This window comes from Artibeus jamaicensis, unplaced genomic scaffold, assembly GCF_021234435.1.
Source record: "Artibeus jamaicensis isolate MK-2021 breed Jamaican fruit bat unplaced genomic scaffold, CSHL_Jam_final contig_387, whole genome shotgun sequence".
Classification (NCBI taxonomy): domain Eukaryota; kingdom Metazoa; phylum Chordata; class Mammalia; order Chiroptera; family Phyllostomidae; genus Artibeus; species Artibeus jamaicensis.
In genome coordinates, this window is record NW_026521812.1 from 23,092,953 (window position 1) to 23,116,063 (window position 23,111).

At 38.1% G+C, this 23,111-nt stretch overlaps 1 protein-coding gene across 3 annotated transcripts in view; it reads right to left on the reverse strand.

The window, feature by feature from the left end:
- The window catches only part of AFG1L (AFG1 like ATPase), a 207,640-nt gene that overhangs the window by 156,704 nt on the left and 27,825 nt on the right, over nucleotides 1–23,111 (reverse strand). For 2 of the 3 annotated variants that reach the window (XM_053664827.1, XM_053664826.1), the window contains exon 2: nucleotides 14,415–14,638. The exons of the other annotated variant lie outside the window; for it this stretch is intronic. In XM_053664827.1, the coding sequence (XP_053520802.1) occupies nucleotides 14,415–14,638 (224 nt within the window). The remainder of the gene's footprint in view (nucleotides 1–14,414; nucleotides 14,639–23,111) is intronic. 3 annotated transcript variants of the gene reach the window in all.

The window sequence follows — 23,111 nt, forward strand, 5'->3', positions numbered from 1 at the left end:
AAGACCCATACCAAGCTACAAACCTGAAATTTCAGAACTCCTGGGGTATAAAGAAGATCCTACAAACATTCAAGGTAGTGGAAGAAAGGGGGGCGAGAGGAACAGGCCACAAACAGATAAAGACTTTGAAGGAAAATGATTTCCAACCCATCTAACCTACCTATCAAGTGAGAAAATGGCAAACAGACATTCCGTACACACAGGATCTCAAAAACACAGCCCCAGCAGGGCTCCAAGACACACTGAGGATCCTGGGAAGGAAGCCCTGGTGAGAGGGAGGGTTGCTCCAGGACCACAGTGGCACAGCAGGTCAAGAAAGCAAGTCCAGACCAAAACAGGAGTGGGGAGGGCTTCAGGAAAGAAACAAAAGGGAACTTCTCTTTACCTTATATTATTGGGTGGCTTTACTAGTGCTTAGATGGCTTTAACTTCATTTAATACAATTTTGTTAGATCGTATTTTGACAGCTGTCATATCAGCATGCACTTTTTAAAAGCTTATCAAAATTGGCAATTTTTGTGCATCCATTTTAATATTGAAGATGGAGGAAAATAGGTAACATCTTTGGTGTATGATGCTTTATTATTTCAAGGAAGGTAAAAACACAACTGAAACCAAAAACGATTTGTGTAGTGCATGGAGAAGGTGCTGTAACTGATTAAACATATCAAAAGTGGTTTGCAAAGTTTCTTGGTACTATTGACATTTTGGCCAAATGATTCTTTGCTGTGGGACTGTCTCATGCATTGGAAGATGTTTAGCAGCCCCCCTGGCCTCTACCCACCAGAAACCAATAGCAGGAGATAACCAGCATACTCAAAATATCTGAATCAATAAAGTTATTGGTGAAAATGAAAAATGTATCTTGTTTTATAGAAAAACTTAATGGCCTTTCTGGCCAACCCAATATATCTGGTGCTGGGTGGGTACTGGAAATATCTGGAGGAACACTTTGTAAATTATATGATTGTCTAACCCTACATTATCAACCTAGATAACCACCCTGAACTTTGTTCCGGTTAGAATAACCTTTAAACTCTGTGGCAGTCCCTGGACAACTGCACAAGCCAAAGCACTGTTTTTGCCACATATAATGTGCAGCCATGTTTCTGTAAGCATTATACATGGGATTATCAGACCCATTATCATACGTATGGTATGTGGTCATTATACCCATGCATAATGCACACATTCTTATTTTCCCCTCAAATTTTGGGCAAAAAAGTGCACATTATACAAAGCAAAATATAGTAAATGAGAGAAGAGTTGATTCATAAAAAGTAAAAGAAACCAAGGCTATGCCATTCTGTACCAATAAGAGCATTCATATTTGGGCAGAGAACTGGCAAAATCTAGAATCTAGTATACAATGCTGTTACTGTTTTTTTTTTTAGTTTATTTATTTATTTATTTGTTTGTTTGTTTGTTGGGAAGGGAGGGAGAGAAACATGGATCGGTTACCTCTTGCATACCCCCAACTAGGGAACTGGCCTGCAAGCCAGGCGTGTGCCCTGACTGGGAAACAAACTGGCAACATTTTGGGTTGCAGTAGCCTTCAATCCAGTGAGCCACACCAGCCAGGGCAATACTGTTGGTTTTTTAATACTCCAACCTGCCTCAGAAACCTCTCCTACTTTCCTGATTGCTCAGTTTTCTCTACTAAATCCAGACCTTAGGGCCACCAGCATGTCCCTTCCAGAAGAACCTTCACTATGGTTTACACAAAAGGATATGCTTTGCTTTGACTTTGACAGCTGGATGCCTTCCCTGTGCACATTAACTCTCCATCTATTCTTTTTTTAAATATATTTTATTGATTATGCTATTACAGTTGTCCCATCCCCCCCTTTATTCCCCACTGTCCTGCACCTCCCCTCCCTCCAGCACTCCCCATCTTAGTTTATGTCCATGGGTCGTACATAAGTTCTTTGGCTCCTCCATTTCCCATACTACTCTTAACCTCCCTCTGTCTATTTTGTACCTACCATTTTTGCTTATTCCCTGTACCTTTTCCCCCATTCTTCCCCTTTCCCCTCGCTGCTGATAATGCTCCATGTGATCTCCATTTCTGTGACCCTGTTCCTGTTCTAGTTGTATGCTTAGTTTGTTTTCTCCATCTATTCTTAAATCTCAACTGAAAACCAATTCTACTCCTGCCAAATCCTCTTAATTTGTCTTGTTTTAATATCTTATATGAACTATTCTTATATACTGGTTGTTTTGTTTTCAACTTGTCTGAAGGGAAAAAGTGTTATACTCTTAAACAAATTTAGAACAGCCTCAAATTGGAAAACTTACATATAACCTAATAATCTCGAAGTATGTTCTATGTATAGAAATCTTTTGAAAACAGCATTCCGTATTAGGAAACTGGGAGTGTCCTAGCAATTTATAATTCTTCACAACACTTTTTGTAAGAATAGTCTGGGGCCTACTCTAGTACTGCTCACATGATAGAATCAGCATATGCTGAATAAATGAAGTTCAAAGCAAAAAAAGAAAATAACAAAGATGGGGGAAAAGGATGACACAAAGAACTCAGTGCTACTGGGGAAAAATGCACTGTCCATTTACCCACTCAAACTCCAAATATTTGTGAAAAAGCACTTCGGTAAATATTATATAGCATATCTAATTTATAATATAGTGTAGTATACTTTATAGTAACATTTAGAAGTTGATCAAGAGATACTGTTCTGGAGTACCAAAGGAGAAGGTTCTCCAGCATCTGAAATAACAAACAACTGGTACGACATAAATACTATTTAAGATGCAGATTCTACTCTAAATAAATGGGAAAATAAAATGGATGCTCTTCTAACAATAAATATTAGATATCATCTATCTAAACAATAGTATATACTCACAAGTATTTTCACTTGGAGAGGCAAGCCAGTCTTCTCCTAGTAAAATTTCAGTCTTCTAAGAATTATTGAAATTATTTCAAGAGTTTCAAAAATCTGTATTTTAAGGAGAAAATCAGAGGACTGAATGGAGAACAGTAAAACTATTTAGAAGGCTAAATAAATTTTAAACTTCTTTACTCATAGTACTGAATTCTGGGAGATTTGGAGTCATGCAGTTTTCCTCAGGATAACTAACACCCAGAAACCTGCATCATTTACATGCTCCTAATTTACAATGTACAACCGAATTCTCACAATTGACCCTAGTTTTTGGTTTCATTAAATTTCCTTTCTTAATGTATTAATTTCCTGTAATTTGTTCTTCTGTCTCAGAGAACTCCACCCTGGCATAGTTCCCTGGTGCTGGTATTCTCCAAGGGCTCCCTCCCCCAGAGGCCTTCTCTTTCTTCCTCTGGACCCCAGAATGCCAGCTGGCTTGCTGGCTGGCTGCTCACTGGTTTCAGTCCCTGGGAGGAGATACTACTTGCAGGAGATAGGAGGGATGGGTAGAGAGCAATTCAGGTTATTCTCCCGTTCCCTCCCTGCTTCGGTGCTGGGTCTCAGGGGCCACGTCACCCCAGAACCATCAGCTCCAGCTCCCTCCAGGCTTCCCCTCCCCACTCCAAGCCTTATTTGCTGGCCTAGATCTGCAATGTCTCTGACTATCTAAGTTGCCTCTTTTTTGTTGTTGTTGACGTTTTGTTTTTAAATATATTTTATTGATTATGCCATTACAGTTGTCCCATTCCCCCCTTCATTCCCCTCCACCCTGCATACCCTCTCTCCTCCACATTCCCCTGCTTTAGTTCATGCCCATGTGTCTTAAGTTCTTTAGCTTCTACATTTCCGACACTTCTCTTGCCCTCCCCCTGTCTATTTTCTCCCCACCATCTATGCTACTTATTCTCTGTACCTTCTCCCTGCCTCTCCTCCTTCTACTCCCCTGTTGCTAACCCTCCATGTGATCTCCATTTCTGTGGTTCTGTTCCTGTTCTAGTTGTTTGCTTAGTTTGTTTTTGTTTTAGGTGTGGTTGTTAATAACTGTGAGTTTGCTGTCCTTTCACTGTTCATCTTTTTTATCTTCTTTTTCTTAGATAAGTCCTTTTAACATTTCATATAATAAGGGCTTGGTGATGATGAACTCCTTGAACTTGACCTTATCTGAGAAGCGCTTTATCTGCCCTTCCATTCTAAATGAAAGCTTTTTCATTTCGAGTAATCTTGGATGTAGGTCCTTCATTTCATGACTTGGAGTACTTCCTTCCAGCCCCTTCTCGCCTGTAAGGTCTCTTTTGAGAAATCAGCTGACAGTCTCATCTCTTGATTTAGTCTTTATTTGAAACATCTGCTGTGAGCTATGGCCTGCCAAGACTCTGATACACACCCAACTCCTAAAATGCACAGAGGCAACATTAGACAAGCACATGAAAATGTGAACATGAATAAGTTTCTCCAGTGACCAGTGTAAGATTTGTCATGTTACTTGTATCTTAGTAAAGTTATAAATGATGATACCTATCCTAATGTGTTTTTTTTATTTTTATATATTGATTTTAGAGAGGGGAGAAAAGGGAAGAGAAAGAGACTTGATTTGTTGTTACACATATTTATGCAGTCATTGGTTGATTCTTCTATGTGCCCTGACCGGGATCAAACCCACAATCTTGGTGTATGGGGACGACACTCTAACCAACTAAGCTACCTGGCCAGGGCCTAATGGATTTTTGATGAGTCCAATGACACTGCATTGTACATATGATAAACTTAAGGATGATGCTGGAAGATCATGGTAACCTATCACCTACCTCTGCTAAGCATGAAAGACATAGCCAAAGGGTAATGCAGTTGAACCCAAAAGAACTGGTACAAATTCTGATTCTGCTATTTACCAGCTACGTGCCTCTGGGTAAGTCACATCAACTCTACAACCCTCTATTTTCTTATCTATTGGGTGTGCAGCAGAGCACAAGGGAGTTCCCACTCACTGCCTGCTTCTGTATACCTAATCACAAGACCCATTCGCTTACAATGAGGACGGAAAACTTCACATGCTTACTGATAACTGCTTCCATCCAAACTCATGGACCATGAAAAAAGAAACATGCACCCTTTGACACACCCTTCTCAAAGGTCTGAACAACACCACTGTACACTCGAGATATTTTATAACCGAAACTCTACACCAAACAAATCAAGAACACATTAAAAAACATATAGCACAATTTCAAAAACAGTCCATATGCTAAACCATAAACATCAATTAATTCCAAAAAATCAATATACTCAACCATAATATAATAAAATTAGAAATAAAAATAGAAAATAGCTAAAAATAGAAAAATCTCATACTAAGATACTGACCTTCCCATCATGTTCACCCAGACATCTGAAGACTGTCGAGAGGCCTGCAGAGGGTACCCTCTCACCATTCTTCCCACTGCCAATAACTGTTTCCCTGGTTAGTTCACACTCTCTCTCTGCAATGATATTCTAGAACCTTCTCGGCTCTCTTCATGCTAAACTACACTTCCCCCATCACTTTCAGCACATGTCTCCTACCTCTTTACAGAGAGAAAACAGAGGCACTGGGCTGGAACACTTTCCACTTCCTATATGAACTTGCAGTTGCACCCATATCTGCACCCATCCTTTCCTCTCTTCCTCCTGTGACCAAGGAAGACGATTCCCCTCCCAATGCAACCTTCTACCAATTCCTAGATCTCAGCCCCTCCCCTCCACCTTCTCGGGAACCATGATTCATCAAATTAAATTTTTTACTTCTCTTGTACTCCTTCTCATGAGCATCTTTAGAGATGTCTTCCTATGAATGTACTTTTACAGCCTTGAAGTATAATATTTTATAAGCAAAACATAAACTCAATCATATGGGAAATGATAGATACATTAAAAAGAGTGGAGTTAAACATTTCTATTTGGGAAAAAAATGTTAAGGAAGATAAAAAGACAAACTGCAAAAAAAAGTAATGTTTATTATAGATGAACTTATTTCCTTAGTAAACAAAAAGCTTTCTTTTATAAACAATATGAAAAACAAATACAAATTGCTTAAGCATATAGAAAATGCTTAATACATAATAAATGACAAGTGATTTAAAATAAGAATGAAACACCAGCATGAAAAAAGTCTAAAAGTCTCAAAGGATCCAGTACTATCGATGATGTAGGCACAGGCAGGCTCATAAACTGATACAAATATGAATTACTGCAATCTTTTTTGAGGCAATTTGGCATTGTTTATCAGAATGCAAAGTACACATACCATTGAACTGAACAATTCCTTTTGTAAAAATTTATCCTATAGGGGTACGCACACATGTATACGAAGATGTGTCAGTATATTCGCATGATGGAGTACTGCTGAATTGCTGGATATTCATATGAAAAAAATAAAAAGAATGAGGTAGCTCTCATAAGAAGAAGAGACTTCGATGTGGGATTGTCTCCTAGGCACAGTGTTAAAGTAAAAACCAAAACAACAACAAAAATAGGAGTGTGTATGCCGTGGACTCACTGTATACAAAAGAAATGAAAATTTCTGGAAGACCCTACAAGAAACTGTCAACAGTGAATGCATCCTGAAAATAAAAAATTACCTTTAGAGTTGACTCAGTCCTCACACAAACCTACTACAGAACATCCTGAACCTGAGCAGAAACGTGAAACCTTTTGTCTCTCTTCAAAAGTAATTTTCAATTCTCTATATTAATTTCAAAAAATTGCTATTATTTAAGTAATATACTTTGCACAAATGGAAATTTTATACAATATTTCTCAGAAGTATTTTATAAAGTTTACTTAAATTTTAATCTTATTAAGTGCATTATTTACATTTTATGATTATCTCTAAATGGTAAATGTTACATTTAATTTAATTAACAGTCCCTTACTACAGAAATAATGCAGAATTTATGTAATATTGAAACTATTATATGACAATTAGGAAATTGGACACACTTGAAACAGCAAAGCCATGCAAAGCCACTTTATAGATCCAGAGAAGTATCTTATTTTAACTATAAGAAGAGGTGAAAATAACTTGAATATATTTTTAATTGGCACTTTTTAAAAAACATGTTGAAAATTTTGTTTTAAACATAGTGATACTGATCCTTCTCAGGAGCAAATAATTAATACATATAAAGTTAACTATGTAAATTTGTAGCATATATATTTTGTGGGTCTTATATTGTTAATTTTTATGTACAGAACCACATTTGGAATCTAGTCCTTCAAGAGTAAATCAATAATTTGATTCATAAAATTTCTTCATGAGAATCAGAATTATAAATACCAAGTGAAGCAATAATGTAAAACAGAATGAACTTACATCCTTTTTGAGTGGCCATTCAAAGACTGTTCTCATATGCAGTTCATGCCCACCTGAATTTTTGTACTTAATTCACTGAGTTATAAATAATGGCTTACTACTGTTCTCTCGACTGAACAAGGTATCGCTGAAATGGGAAGCCATTAATCTTATTCACATCTGTACCCTCAACTCCTGGCATGAAGCCTTGCACACAATGAGGACCAACTCTCCATTTGTTGAATGGAATTTATAGACAATAATTGAGAGTCCTTGATAAACAAAGAAGTACACATTCTATCTATGATAGGGGCTTCTATAAAACTAAAAATCATTTGCTTTTCCCAGCTATACAATGGCACTTACCTTCCTCAGTGTTGGGAGGAAACTAGGCCCTGCCTAGTCTCAGAAGCTGTAAACCACCCCCCCCCCCGCCCATGGCTAAGGCTTAGTAAAAAGACCTTGGGACCATAAACCACTAAGAAGATAAAATTTACCCTCACAGCAGGGGCACAGCCTCTGCCCACTTTACTTCACCCTGCTTGGCCCCTGCAGGATGGCTGGATAATCAATGACAGGTAAAATTTCTCAAGGCAGGAACAACCTAAGACAGGCATGGTCATGGAGGGGCCATCAGGGGAAGACTAAGGAGACTGTAGAAAAGGGGTAATGGACCCTCACCCCTCGGCTTTGTCATAGCCTGAGTCCTCATTCTATCTGTAAAAGGTTTCTTAAACTCTTGGCTGCCCGCATCCCCCACCTGATTCAGACCTGAAACAATGCAGGAGGGTGTACAACCCTGTGCAGGAACTGATGATCAGGCCTAAGAAAGAATGCATAAAATCCTGCGAAACCTGCTTTACTAAGAATCCCCTCAATTTAAATGATAAGGGTCCAAGCATAAAATGAGCTTGTTTCCCAAAGTTTTATGGTCCTTTGACACCACTCTATCTATCTGACCCTGACTCAGAATAAGCCCTCATAGTTCTTTGAATGTTATCTATTGTTTGATCATTACTGCCTGACAATGATGGATGAACATTACATATACTCCCTATATTCCTATGCAAACTAAACCCAATAAAAGCCCATTGAGAAAGAGGCTCAAGGCCTTTCTCCTCTGAGAGACTGGTCAGCCTTTCCTCCCCAAGCAGATCATGTCTTAGTAGACTTATGCTCATCTGAAGCAGCCAGGAGAGCTTTGCTGGGGGACAAAGCTCCCCCAAACATCAGTGCTCAAAATCATTTTTAAAAAAAAACAACTAACTACCCTGTTGAAATATCTCACAATCACACTGAAAATATTTTGACTATGGAATATTATAAAAAGGCTAAAATGGAAACAATATTGAATACCTGATTACCTATCACCCAGCTTGATCAAATCTTTATCTTTTAACATATTTCTTCCAACATTTCAGTAATAAAACATTAGGTACAAATAAATTCTCAATTTGTGCCCTTCTTTCTAGGAGTTAACAATCCTGATTTTGAGTTTTTTGTCCCATGCTATGCAACATTCTATTTTAGAAATACCTTCTGATTTATTGATCAATTTTGTGGTATCCATGAGTTATCCTCCCAAAATAGACTCTACTTTGTCCATTTTTCTATTGGTTTGTTAATTTTTTCCAATTACTTGGTAGGAGTCCTTTACATATTCTAAATAGCAATCGTAGCCAGTTGTTTTTTAAAAATATTTATTTATTTATTTATCTATCTATCTATCTATCTATCTATCTATCTATCTATCTATCTATCTTTAGAGGGGAAGGGAAGGAGAGAGGGAAACATCAATGTATGGTTGCCTCTAGTGCGCCCCTGCTGGGAACCGGCCTACAGGAAACTGGCTTGCAACCCAGGCATGTGCCCTGACTGGGAATTGAACCTCGATCCTCTAGTTCGCAGACCTGCACTCAATCCACTGAGCTACACTAGCCAGGGCTTCATAGCCAGTTATTATGATGTAAATATTTTCTCCCAGTCTGTGATCTGCCTTTTCACTTTTCTCTGGTGCTTTCTATTGACTAGAAGTTTTCAATTTTAGTATAGTCAAATATATCCCTCTTTACCTTTATCATTCAGGCTTTTGTATCTTGTATAAGAAATACGTTCTTTCCCTAAGTTCATAAAAAACTTTCCTCAGTGTTTTTTTCAAAAAGTTTTACTTTAAATTTAGTACATTAATTCTATAGAATTTATTTTTTGTTTAGAGGTAGGTACCCAACTTTATTTTACTTTCAATATAGATAATCAATTATCTCATCTCTGCTTGTTAAATAGTCTTTCACACTAATTTTTAGTGCCAACTCATTGACATTTTAAGTTTTCATATATGTGATGGACTATTTTGTTCATATAATGGAACAATGAATAAAACAGTTCTGCTGACTATAGGCAGGAACATATAAAGAGAAGTAATAGGAGATCAGGTTGGAAAGCTAAACTAAGTATAGTTCGAGTAAACCTTAAATACAATTAATGGTCTCCTACCAGTCCTCAAATCTAGTCAGGTAGCAGTCATCTAGAGCAGAAGTCCAATTATGGCCTGTGAGCCCAGTCCAGGCTGACACCTGTTTTTGTAAATAAATACCTATTGGAATATACTTATTTATGTATTTCCTGTGACTACTTTGACAATGGCATAACTGAATAGTTGTGACAGAGGTCATATTTATGGCTCCCAAAACCTAAAAAAATTTCCTATGTTGTCCTTTACACAAAACATTTGCTGACCTTTGACCCAGAGACTCAGGTATAAACTCGGCCTAGATGCCATGGTAGCGTTACCTCTTTATGAGCTACATAACTCTGCTGCCTTAACCAAGCAGTCAGCTTTAGTTGATCATGACAGATAAATTCCAATCGTAGCATTACAAAATGGGGCTCTACCCCTTTCTTTAAATTTAAGGGATTTATTTAATGAATCATGTAATAAATAATTTATCATTTCTTTAATATATTATTGAAATTATTTAATTAATAATTTATTTAATTCATTTAAAAGGATTTATTCTCATCTCTAGTGATGGCACAATTTCACCTTTTAGAACCATGACAAAACCTAAGATGTAACTGACTAGATTGACTAATTATTCTGGAGTCTGAAGCAGGGCCCCATACTTTGTTTCCCATTTTTAGATTTTAAATGAGTCTTTGGCATGTATTAGTTCTCAAAAAAAAATGTAGTTTGATCCCAAATCTCACTTCCTTACAGATAATGCTGTCACTGGCTTAGGACATAATGCTTTTGCTTTAGCTTTCATAAAAGCTTGACACAAGAAACACTCATTTAAAATCATTTCTGGTCTTTAGCAAAGCTATAGCTATAGACATTGTCCATTTTGTACTCAATGTTGCTTACGATCTTCTAGGATATAATTTCAGATAACAGGGAAGCTTTAACTAAATCACAATGCTCAACTTACTTTACCTACAGGGAATGTCAGTTCTAAGAGGAATGGAGGAGAGAAGATGCTCATGCCCTTAGCAGCAGGGGTGAAGGAAAAAACTGAGGAGGAACCAGCACATTGCCTAGAGGCCCTTCTGAAGACTCTTAGATAACTAACGAAAGGGCTTCCCGCATCTCCTGAGAGAAAAGTCCACAGCCCAAATCCCAGGTACCCTACTCACAGTTTCCAGGTGCTAGGACCCAAAACAATGAAGCATCAAGACCTTAGATTTGCTGGATTAAAGGCAGGGCAGTTCTTGTCTACCTGCTATATGCATTGTTCTTGGGAGGGCAAGGAAAAATATCTAATTAAAAAATAGTGGGATGTATGAAGAAATTGGAAATAATTTCTCATAGGGGAAGAAAAGACAATTATTTTGTGGAGAGTAGGAGAAAAAGGAAAGGAATTTGTGGCCCGGCCCCTTCCCAGGTCTCTTGGGCTATGATTTCTCCCCCTAAAAGATGAAAAGGCCTGGCAATCTGTGTACCCGATTAATGGAAACAGCAATTTTCAAAGTAGCTCCACACTCCACTTAATTCTCTCCCTCCCAGACTCCAGAAATGCTTGATTTGGCTATGTAAAAGCCATTCTAATTATAGTGATTTACATGAACTACTAGCATTTATGCCTAATTACCTCACAGAACAATAACAATTACGCATATATTAAAAATGTAGATTAACCTGGTTGTAAGTCTTATTGATAACAAAAGTAAAGTGTTCATATATACTCATTCTTCATAGTTTGTTGCTCATACAGCATGGTCATCTGCTTATAAGTTTCTGAAATTTTTATTAAAGAAAATCTTATTATATAGGTAGGTGAAAGTGGCCAAACATGCCACCAATTTTATCACATTAATTAATAATTTTGGCATTTTGTGAAGGTGTATTTTATTTTAATATTGCAGCTTAGCTATAAAGTTTCATTGTACAATGAATGTTTAAACATCCGTTATTAAAAACAAAATCAAATGTTCATAAACTCATAGATTTTATTTACCAAAATTATAAATTCTATAAATAAAGTTCTTCTATCACTGGAAAAAATTTCCTTTTCTGATTATCGGCATACCAGTGCTTATGTTTTAAAAAAAGTAGGTCTGTGGCATCTTTACAATCTTTAAAACTAAAGCTTTGCACATGCTTTCCTCAAATTATGTTAGACAGTTGGGTCACTTTCACTGTTGAAGATCTGGTGGGTTGCCCTGACTGGTGTGGCTCGGTTGATTGGGTATGATTCCACACACCAAAAGATCACTGGTTCTTTTCCGTCAGAGCATATGCATGGGTTTCAGGTTCGGTCCTCAGTTAGGGTGCTAACGAGAGCCAGCCAATGTTTTTCTCTCTCACACTGATGTTTCTCTTTCTCTCTTCCTCCCTCCCTTCCCCTCTCTCTAAAAATAAATAAATAAAATCTTTTTAAAAAATGGATTTGGTGGGCTGAAGAAATTACAGTAGAACAAATATTACCACAAAGAGATTGATCTAACAACTAAACATTTATTTACATATGCATTTTCATTTAACAAATATAAGCTTTCATTGGAAACTACCTAACATGTCAAATCTCCTACTTACATAAGATTTACAACTACACAATAAAACCAGGGTTATTTACTAGACCCAACAGAGCCAATTCAGAAATCAAAGGTGGAAGTGTGAAAGAACACCCCTAAAAAGAGTCAAACAATAAAGGTTGGCCATCAAAAGGGGTAATTCATCATTATTCCCTATAACCATTATGCTGGGCTAGTTGACCACAGTGGCTATCATACTCATGGTCTACATCTGAGGGGAACTGCCATGCTCACAAGAGACCTGGGTGGTAACTTATGCAGAGATCTGATCTTTACACTGGCTGGTAGCCTCTGAAAAAAACCAGTGTGTAAGCTGGACTAAACACTGATGAAGCGATTGGTTGGCTCATCAGACTCTTACTTGGGGATTTAAACAACAGATACAAGCAGAGAATTTAGAAGTTGGTAAAACAAATAGAAGTGAAAATGGACGTGGGGATAAAGGAACAAAAGAGAAAGAGACTGCATGAATGGAAGAGCACTGGAGTAACTAGTACCTGCTACCACAGCCTTCAAATCAAAGCTTTTGGAACCACTGATTCTGTGGGCTCAAGCTCCATAAGGCCTGGCTGTGTGGTGGAGACACCCTTCGTTGTTATTTCCATATGTAGTCTTATTCTGAATCTCCATTTCTTTTTGTAACCTAAATGAACTTCCATTCCTTTTAGCCAAAAGATATTAATATAATAACAGCCTTTTACTTTATATAAAAACAAAATTTTAATTATATTCTCAGTGCTTTTTAAAAAGTAGAGTTACTTCAGTGGTTTTTAAATAAAGTACCACTAACATTTGTTATATAGTACTTTTCTTCTAAACACCTTCTACTAAATGAATATTTGTGTGGCAGGGGCAGAGGTGGTGATCTGGCAAATTAAAGGAAAACCAGTTTCTTAGGTTAAACCATACTCTAATTCATTACTATTACTATCCTTCATAATTTGAAGATGACACCACTGAGGACACTGAGTTCTACAATAAGCAAGGAAATAGTTTTCCTGTTACCTTACAATATCAGTAGAAGCTCAAAGCTGAGAATAAGGGGAGAGAAGTTCTCCTACACTCTTAAGAGAGGCACTAGTCATATCTATCCAGCAATTATTTAAAGAGAAAAAAGAAAAAAATCAGCTCTGAAACCAAAGTGGAACTGAAGAAAGTCATTAAGGTAGAAAGCTGTTCACTGGGTAAGAAATGCTGTGGCATTTCCGCAAGATAAACCTCATGCCAAGTACAGGGGTACCCAAAGAGAAGCATCTAAAGAGATGAGGATTGAGTGCAAGATAGGATGGGCAGGATGCTTGCTTAGGTGAGGAAATCCACAGTCAGCTAACAAAGTAAGGTGTGGAAGAGTTCATGGAAGAACTTGACACATCCTCAGGATCATGGGAGAATACAGGACAAAGACAGAGACTGGTGCCTACTTCTTATCTGCAGAAATCCAAGGGCAGGAGGCTGACTATGCCATGGCAGATGTTATGTTATGCTTGTTGTGGCCTAAGTGGACACCATAAAAGGTGATCTGGCTAGAGCTGCCCTGAAAGGACTCCACCCAAGAAGGCCAAGTGCAAGCGCAAAAGGGTCCCAGCAGAATGTAGAGGTGTGGGGTGTTCCGCCAGAGTCCTAAGAGGTCAAAGAGTAGAGCACTGGGAAGGTCCTCCGGGAAACCCCAGGGAACCCACCCACATGCCCCTCAGCAAAGAGCTAGCATGTCAACACCAAAGGCCCTTAATTGGTCCCTTAATACTCTGCTATTTCACTCTAATCTTCTACCCCTCTCATTCTGAGCCTAGAGAAGCCAGGCAAGCAGAGGAAGGAGGAGGGAAAGAACAAATCACTCCCCTTCTCCACTGCTGATCCTGGGCCATGCCTAAGCAAGAGAAAGGGGACGCTAAGAATGGAGCAGAAGTTTTCGTTTTGACTGGACAGCATCAATTATTACCTAAGCATGAAGCAATCTGAATCCCCCCAAGGCACACAAAAAAAGTTACGGAATATCAAGAGGTCAAATATGGGGATCCAACAGAGCTTGTTTAAAGAAACTGGTGGGAAATCATCAATCTGTTTCAGGGTTGTACCTGACTACATTTAATCCATTTTATTAAATGCTTATGCTTTTAACTGTTTAATCTTTAGCATCACATAAACCTCACCTTTGAAAAAAAGCCTTCTGCTTCTATACTGTATCCTTTAAGGTCCTCGTGCAATTTCTGCAAACAGTGTATGACTCTTCTTTGATGTTCGTCATCCTTTAACTCATGAGCTTTGATCAGAAAGTCATAGTGGTCCAGAGGTCCATGGCAAACAGCCAGAGCTTTCAAATAAGCTTCTGTAGCCACAGTTGGAGGCATACTCTCAGGTGTCTGAACTGTATAGGCTATGAACAAAAATATATATACAATTTCAGACTTTCTTAAATGAAGATATTTCATAGTGCTCTACAACGTTTAATGATCACAAAAACTTTTAACCACTTATAAGAAATATATCAAGCAGTTATTGTAAATGTCATTTTGATTAAAATATTATAAAACAATTTTGCACAATATATTTACAGTTACCTCATTTTAATAAAAGGGAAGAAATCCAAACCCATTAGGTTGTCATTACAATCCTTCTTCTAGAAAGTCTAACCTGCTGTACAGTCTCTGCTTTGCCTCTGCTCCCTTAAACGAGCCATCTGAGTTCATCAGACCTTCCCCATGGCAGGGTTTTGAGTCAGGCCTAATTCTGGTTCTTGAGTACCAAGGCAAAGATATGGAGACTAGTCACAAAGGGTTCTCTACTGCACTTTTATTCTCTATCCAAAACCACACAACACTGAGACATTACCACATGATTCCAGCCCCCTGATTATGAGATTCCTTCTTTTTGCCATACCTTTAGGTTGAACAGAAATAGCTGGGATACAAGAGTGTCCGTTTCTAGATAGGGTGGTGTTATGGTCCCTTTTTTGGCCTTCCTGGGAAAGAAATGATTAGCCATGATAAGGCCCAATAATAACTACATTTCTCATCTGGGGTAGTAGGTTCAATGAGTGGGTAACTATCATTTTTTCCCCATATCCTTTAATTTTTTATTGTTGTTCAATTACAGTTGATCCAATTTTTCCCCCATTGCTCTCCTTTTGCCCACCTGCCCCTCACTAGAAGCAAGAATAAACAGCAGTAAACTGGCATATTTTTTTAGAAAAGTATTTTGCATGTTTCCTTTGTTTCAATATGAAAACTACTTTAGAAAAAAATTAATGGTCCCAATGTTATTTTCATCTTTTTCCCAAGAGGAGAAAAAATTCTAAATAAACTATGAATATCGGGGCTAAGGCAGGGCTATCTTCTAATAGTTGTTCTCCCTTCCTGAATAGAAGTTTTAGTTGAGTACAAGCCTGCCCCATCAAATATTCCATTTCCTGACCTCTCTTACATCCCCAGTGGCCACGGGACCAGCTTTAACCATTGAGATGTGAGCTAAAATGTGTGCAGCTCTGCCACACGCCCTTAAAGGGCAAAAGCAACCCCCCACCTCCCTTTTCCTCCCTTCCCTCTGACTGGACTGAAAGTGCATGAGTGCAGCTGGAAGAGTCAACCCGGCAAGGAGAGGCACACAGAATGCTGACAACACAGAGCAAAGCTCTCCAACAATGCAGAGCTGCCAAACCAGCTCTGGACCACCTGCTTGGATTTTTATGTAAAAGAATAATAAACTTCCATCTAACATTTCAAGCAGTGTATTTCAGGGTGTCTTTGTTACAGAGGCCTAAACTGCACCCTAACTAATGGGGGGTTTTCAGTCTGCAGAAGAGAATCAAAGAGTCTCCTGGAACCTTGGGCCCCACAGGACCAGGAATGAGGCTTGGGTTCAGTGTAGAAACTGGAGGCCTAAGTTGAGAATTCTGTAAATGTTTCTAGCAATTTGAGACATTTACCAGTAGAGTATAAGAAGAAGTATATTTGGTGTTTGTCCACAGTCCCTAGCACAGGGGTCCTAAACCCCTGGAATTTTCTGAGTCTCTTTTGTTATTATAATGAGCACATTCCTATCACACCTGAGTTATGCTAGTGAGGTAACTTAGAGCAGGACCCCAAGATAGCTTCAGGACAGGGCTCATCCCCAGAAAGACCAGGTATAGAGAGGGTCAGACTTTCATCTCCACCTACTCACCTCCTGGAAAGAGAGTGGAAGCTAGAGGTTAAACTCTACAAACACTCCTGAGCATGAGATTTGAAAAGCTCACGAGCTGATGAATACAGAAGCGCTGCGAAGGCAGTACTCAATGGCAGGGCAAGGAAACTCTTATCCCTTGCCCTGTGCATCTCTTCCATTTGGCTGTTTCTGAATTGTCCTTTATAATAAAGTGGTAAACATAAGTAAAGTGTTTTCTGAGTTGTGTGAGACATTTCTTGCAAATTATCAAATGTGAGGATTGAGGAGTTATGGCAACCCCTAAATTTGTAGTTGGCCATGCAGAAGTGTGCATAGCCTGGACAGCCCATTGCAGCTGGCATCGGAAATGGGACCAGTCTTGTAGAACTGAGCCCTTTTAACTTACGGGATCTGATGTTACAACTCAGGTAGTGTCAGAATTGAACTGAACTGTTGGATACCTATTAGTACTGAAGAATTGAGAATCTCACACTAGGGAAAATGCTCTTTTCCACCCCCTCCTTGAATTTTCTGGAGTCAACCAGGTAGGAAATCCAGGAGTAACACTAATTTCCTCCCTACTCCATCCCACAGTCTCTTTCCCTAGCCCTCACCCAGGTCCTCAAACAGTCATCAGTGCTACTCAACTGTACATCCTAAGCACTCTCAAAACTATTTCTTCCCTTCATCATACTACAGCACCCCAGCTGAGGCCATCCCTAACTTAGCCTCCCTGCCTCTGATCACTGTCTGGTCCAAATTTACCAAGACCACAATCTCTAAAGTATCTATAATCAATTACAGGAATGATCTTGCTAAAATTCAAATGTGATTTTCTCATTTTGCTTGAAATTCATCTCATTGTTTAAAGGAATGGTTTTCAAACATAATATTAACAGCACCACCTATTTTACATACAAAACCTTCCATGGAATCCTAAATTTTTTAAAGAGAAAAGTGGGAAGAGGGACATAAAGTCCTACCCTCTTCATGTCTCTCATTCCCACACCCATACCACCCCTATTTCCAGAGCAGCCCCTGAATCCACCTTCCCACCTATAGAATCACATTAAGTATGAATAGCATGAAAAAATTGTGTGCGTGCCTAAGACTACTCCCCTTAGAACAGCCTGCTTGCAAAGGTGAGCCCTCAGCTGGCAACTTGGATTCCAGGAGGGTTCCCACCATCCCCAGAAATGGTAAGTATTACTCACTGGGCATAAATGTCTGTACCATGAACCAGCAATGTGGTTCATGTTGAACACCTAGTTTCCTTCTACAAGTCTAGAATTTTAGCACATATTGGGTAGAGAGGCCTATGTTACTGCCCCCCTAACCCTAGGCATTGAGTCTTTAGTGAACTTCCCTAACACAAAACATTTCACACCAGTTACCACAACTTGTTGCTGAAGGAATTAAGCATATTCTTTCTATGTGACTGCACTGGGAGAAGACTCTTGGATAGATGCTTGCACCTAATTTTCTCCAGATTTTGCTCCACATGCCTTTTCCCTTTACTGATTGTGCTTTGTATCCTTTAACTATAATCAGTCATGTCTATGAGTCCAACTATATGCTGAGTCTTGTGAGTCCTCCAAGTCACCAAACCTGAGGGTAGTCGTGGGGACCCGCAGCAAAGGCAGCATCCTCATTCTGGGGTTCACGGAATCCACACTAGGGTCCCAGCCCACATTTCCAGACCACTGTCTCTCTACTCTCCAAAATGCATTTGTTCACACAAGAAATGACTTAGACCCACCACATGTAATAGGTAATGCAATGGGAAATAGGGAAAAATCAAAGTTTTTTTTAAGTGGAGGTAGAAGAGACGAAAATATTCCATCAGTAATATTCCTTAGTAATATATTAAGTGGCAATAGTAAATAAAATTAATTTGGGTACAGAGAGACTAGTTATGAAACTGGTATTCTAAGTGGTAAATATTAAAGGCCCAAATTAGAATGGGTAATAGCAGGAATTAAAATTATTTTGTGATTATAAGGTTTTTACACTATTTGAAAATGGACTTGTGTCCATTGTAGATATATATCAAAAACTCTAGGGCAACTACTAAAAAAAGATGTTTTAAAATGATGTTTAATTGATATGCTAAGAAAGGAGAGAAAATGGAATCATATAAAATGTGCAATTAAAACCACAAAACAGGCATCTCTCTCTTCCCCTCTCTCTAAATCACACCTGTACCTTTGCCCCACTCCTACCCCAGGCACATCCTCTCTGCTTTTCTTTGTCCTGAGCTCCAACGGCCCTTCTTCTGCCTCTGTAACTTGTTTCCTGAGTCCATGTAGCCCAGTGGGCTCACTTCTTCTACCTCTGTGACTTTCTAAATAAACTTTTGCTTGTATGTGGGGGGAAAAACGCAAAATAGAAAAAGAGTAGGTAACAAAATAGGAACAAAGAACAAAAGCAACAAATAGCAGTAACAAATATGGTAGATATTAATCCAACTATATCAATAATTACTTTGAATGTCAATGGTATAAAACACCAGTTAAAAGACAGATTGTCAGACTGGACCCTACTATATGCTGTCTACAAGAAAGCCACTTTTTTTTTATTTAGTTATTTTTCAAGTACAGTTTTCTGTCTATTTCTCCCATCCCAGCCCCCCCTGCCCCATGCTCCCCACCTCCCTCCCATTTCCACCACCCCTTAGTTATTGTCCCTGTGTCCTTTATACTTGTTCCTCCAAATCCCTCCCCTTTATTTTCCCCTTAAATTCCCTCCCTTCTCCCCTCTGGTCGCTGTCCCCTTGTTCTCTATTTCAGTGTCTTTGTTTTTATTCTGCTTGCTTGTTTGTTTTGTTGTTTAGCTTCCTGTTAAAGGTGAGATCATATGGTATTTGTCTTTCAACCCCTGGCTTATTTCACTCAGCATAATGCTTTCCAGTTCCATCCATGTTGTTGCAAAGGGTTGCAAAGAGCTCCTTCTTTCTCTCTGCTGCATAGAATTCCATTGTGTATATGTACCATAATTTTTTGATCTATTTACTTACCGACGGGCACCTAGGTTGCTTCCAACTCTTGGCTATTGTAAATTGTGCTGCTATGAACATTGTGGTGCATAGGTTCTTTGATACTGATGTTTTAGGGTTCTTAGGATATAATCCTAGCAGTGGAATTGCTGGGTCAAAAGGCAGGTGGATTTTTATTTTTCTGAGAAAATTCCATACTGTTTTCCATAATGGTTGTACCAGTCCGCAATCCCACCAACAGTGAACTAAGGACCCCTTTTCCCCACAACCTCTCCAACATTTGTTGTTTATTGCTTTGTTTATGATAGCCATCCTGACCGGTGTAAAGTGGTATCTCATTGTGGTTTTAATTTGCATCTCTCTGATAGCTAACGATATTGAGCATTTCTTCATGTGTCTCTCAATCTTCTGTATGTCCTCCTTGGGGAAGTGTCTGTTCAAGTCCTTTTCCCATTTTTTAATTGGGTTGGTTGTCTTCTTAGAGTGGAGTCATGTAAATTCTTTGTATATTTTGGAGATTAAACCTTTGTCTGAGGTATCATTGGCAAATATGTTTTCCCATACAGTTGGTTGTCTTTTTAACTTAATACTGTTTTCTTTAGCCACGCAGAAACTTTTTATTTTGATGAGATCCCATTTGTTTATTCTTCCTTTATATTCCTTGCTCTAGGGGACATATCACTAAAAATGTTCCTGCATCAAATATCTGAGATTTTCTTGCCAATGTTCTCCTCTAGGACTTTAATGGTGTCACGGCTTATATTTAAGTCTTTTATCCACCTTGAATTTATTTTGGTGTATGGTGTAAGTCTGTGCTCAAGTTTCATTTTTTTGCATGTAGCTGTCCAGGTCTCTCAACACCATTTGTTGAAGAGGCTATCTTTACTCCATTTTATGTTACTGCCCCCTTTGTCGAATTTTAATTGACTGTAGAGAGTTGGGTTGATTTCTGGGCTCTCTGTTCTGTTCCATTGGTCTATGTGCCTGTTTTTTATATCAGTACCAGGCTGTTTTGATTACAGTGGCCTTGTAATACAGTTTGATATCAGGTATTATGATCCCTCCTACTTTGTTCTTCTTTCTCAAAAGTGCAACTGCTATTCAGGGTCATTTACGGTTCCATATAAATTTTTGAAGTGTTTGTTCTATGTCTGTGAAATATGCCATTGGTAATTTAATAGGTATTGCATTGAATCTGTAAATTGCTTTGGGTAGTATGGACATTTTGATGATGTTAATTCTTCCAATCCATGAACAAGGTATATGTTTCCATTTGTTTGTATAATGCCCTAGAAGGGCATTATATAATGCTAAAGAAATCAGTTCTCTAAGAAGATACAACAATTCTTAATACATATGCACCTAGCCACAGCCATCAAACTAAACTATGTGAGGCAAAAAAACTGACAGAACTATAAGGAAAAACAGATGAATCCATTATCATCGTTGGAGACTTCAACACCTCTCTAGCAGAAGTGGACAGATCTGACACACAGAAAATCAAAAAAGACATAGTTGAACTTAATACAATCAATGAATTGGCTGTAACTGACATCTATAGAACACTTCATCCAACAACAGCAGAATCAGCAGAATACATATTCTTCTCAAGTTCATATTCACCAGGACAGACCACATTCTGTCCCACTAAACACAACAAAGTTAAAAGCACAGGAATCATATAATATAAGCTCTCAAATCACAATGGAATTAAACTAGAAATCAGTAACAAAAAGATAACGGGGCAGTCCTAAAATATGTGGAAATTATATAACATAACATATGGGTCAAAAAGAAATTTCAAGAAAAAATGTAAAAATATTTTGAACTAAATAAAAATAAACACAATTATCAAAATTTGTGAAATATAGAAAAAACAATGCTATTAAATGTTTATAGCAATTAATGCATGTATTAGAAAACAAGAAAAATCAATAATTTGACTTTCCACACTAGGACACTAGAAAAAGAAGAGCAAATTAAACCAAAAGTATGCAGGAGAAAAGAAATAAGAATTAGAACAGAAACCCAAGACACTGATAATAAAAAAAAAAATCAATACAGAAAGCCAATAAAACCAAAAGCTGGTTCTTTGAAAAGTCAGCATCTAGCCAGGTTAACTAGGGAAAAAAGAGGAACACAAATTACTAAAATCAGAAATAAAAAACAGACATTACTACAAATCCCATGGACATAAATAGGACAATAAAGGAATACTAAGAACAATTCAATCCACAAATCCAATAACCTAGATGAAATGGCCTAATTTTTTGAAAGACACAATCCACCAAAACTCATTGGTGGATTGAGGACAGGCCACAAACTGAGAGAAAAATTTGCAAGAGATTTATCTGATAAAAGGACTGCTATCCAAAATATACCCTCCCCCCAAAAACCCTCTTAAAACTCACAAGAAAAAAATCTGATTTTAAAAATGGGCCAAAGCCCGTAATGGACACCTCACCAGAGAAGATACACTGATGGCAAAGAGGTATATGAAAAAAATCTCCAGGTCATACGTCATTAAGGAAATGCAAACTAAAACAATGATACCACTACACACCTAGTTGAATGGCCAAAATCCAGAACGATGACAAATGCTGGCTGGAATGTGGAGCAACAGGAACCCTCATCCACTCCTGATGGGAATATAAAGTGGTACAGCCACTTTGGAGGTTTCTAACAAAACTAAACACAATCTTACCAGGTGATCCAGGAATTATGCTACTTGGTATATGCCCTAAGAAGCTGAAAACTTATGTGCACACAAAAACCTACAGACAGATGCATATAGCAGCTTTATTCATAATCACCAAACCTTAGAAGCAACCAAGATGTCCTTCAGTAAGTGAATGGATAAACTGGCATATCCAGACAGTAGAATATAATTCAACACTAAAAAGAAATGAACTATCAAGCCATGAAAATACATGTATACAACTAAGTAAAATAGTAGAATTTGAAAAAGCTATATACTGTAAGATTATATTTTCTAACTACATGATGTACCAGAAAACTGGAGAAAGTAAAAAGATCAGTAGTAGAAAAAGGGAAATCAGGGAGGAGGGATAAATAGGCAGAGCACAGAGGATTTTTAGGGCAGTGAAAATAGTTTGATACCCTAATAATGGATACATATCATAATACATTTGTCTGAACCCACAGAATGTACAACACCAAAAGTGAATCCACTGTAAACTACAGACTCTTGTTAATAACAATGTGCCAATGTTGGTTCATCACTTTCAACAAATGTACCATCCTGGTAGGAGACGTTGATAATGAGGCCTTTGCAAGGTGGGGGTAGGGGGGTGATAAATGGAAATCTCTGTACCTCCCTCTCACTTTAGCTGTGAACCTAAAACTCTAAAAAAATAACAAAATCTTTAGAGAGAGAGAATCAGTCAGGCAAGACACTCAAGGCTGAGAGATTGGCCAGCATAGGCTTGGATAGCAGCTGTATAAATTGAAACACAAAAGACTTCTCAAAAGCTGCACTAAATTAAATCTGTTATTACATCAGTGTACACAAATTATGTGATGCTGCTGCCATATTATTTTGATTTGTATTAATTTGTCTTATTGTACTCCACATGGACATTGGGAAAATGACATTCTGAAGATCCACACACAAATCTACACACATAAATGGAAGATTTTAAAGGCTCCAAAAGTCTGCGCTATTCTAATAGTGCTCTATTCAATATTATCC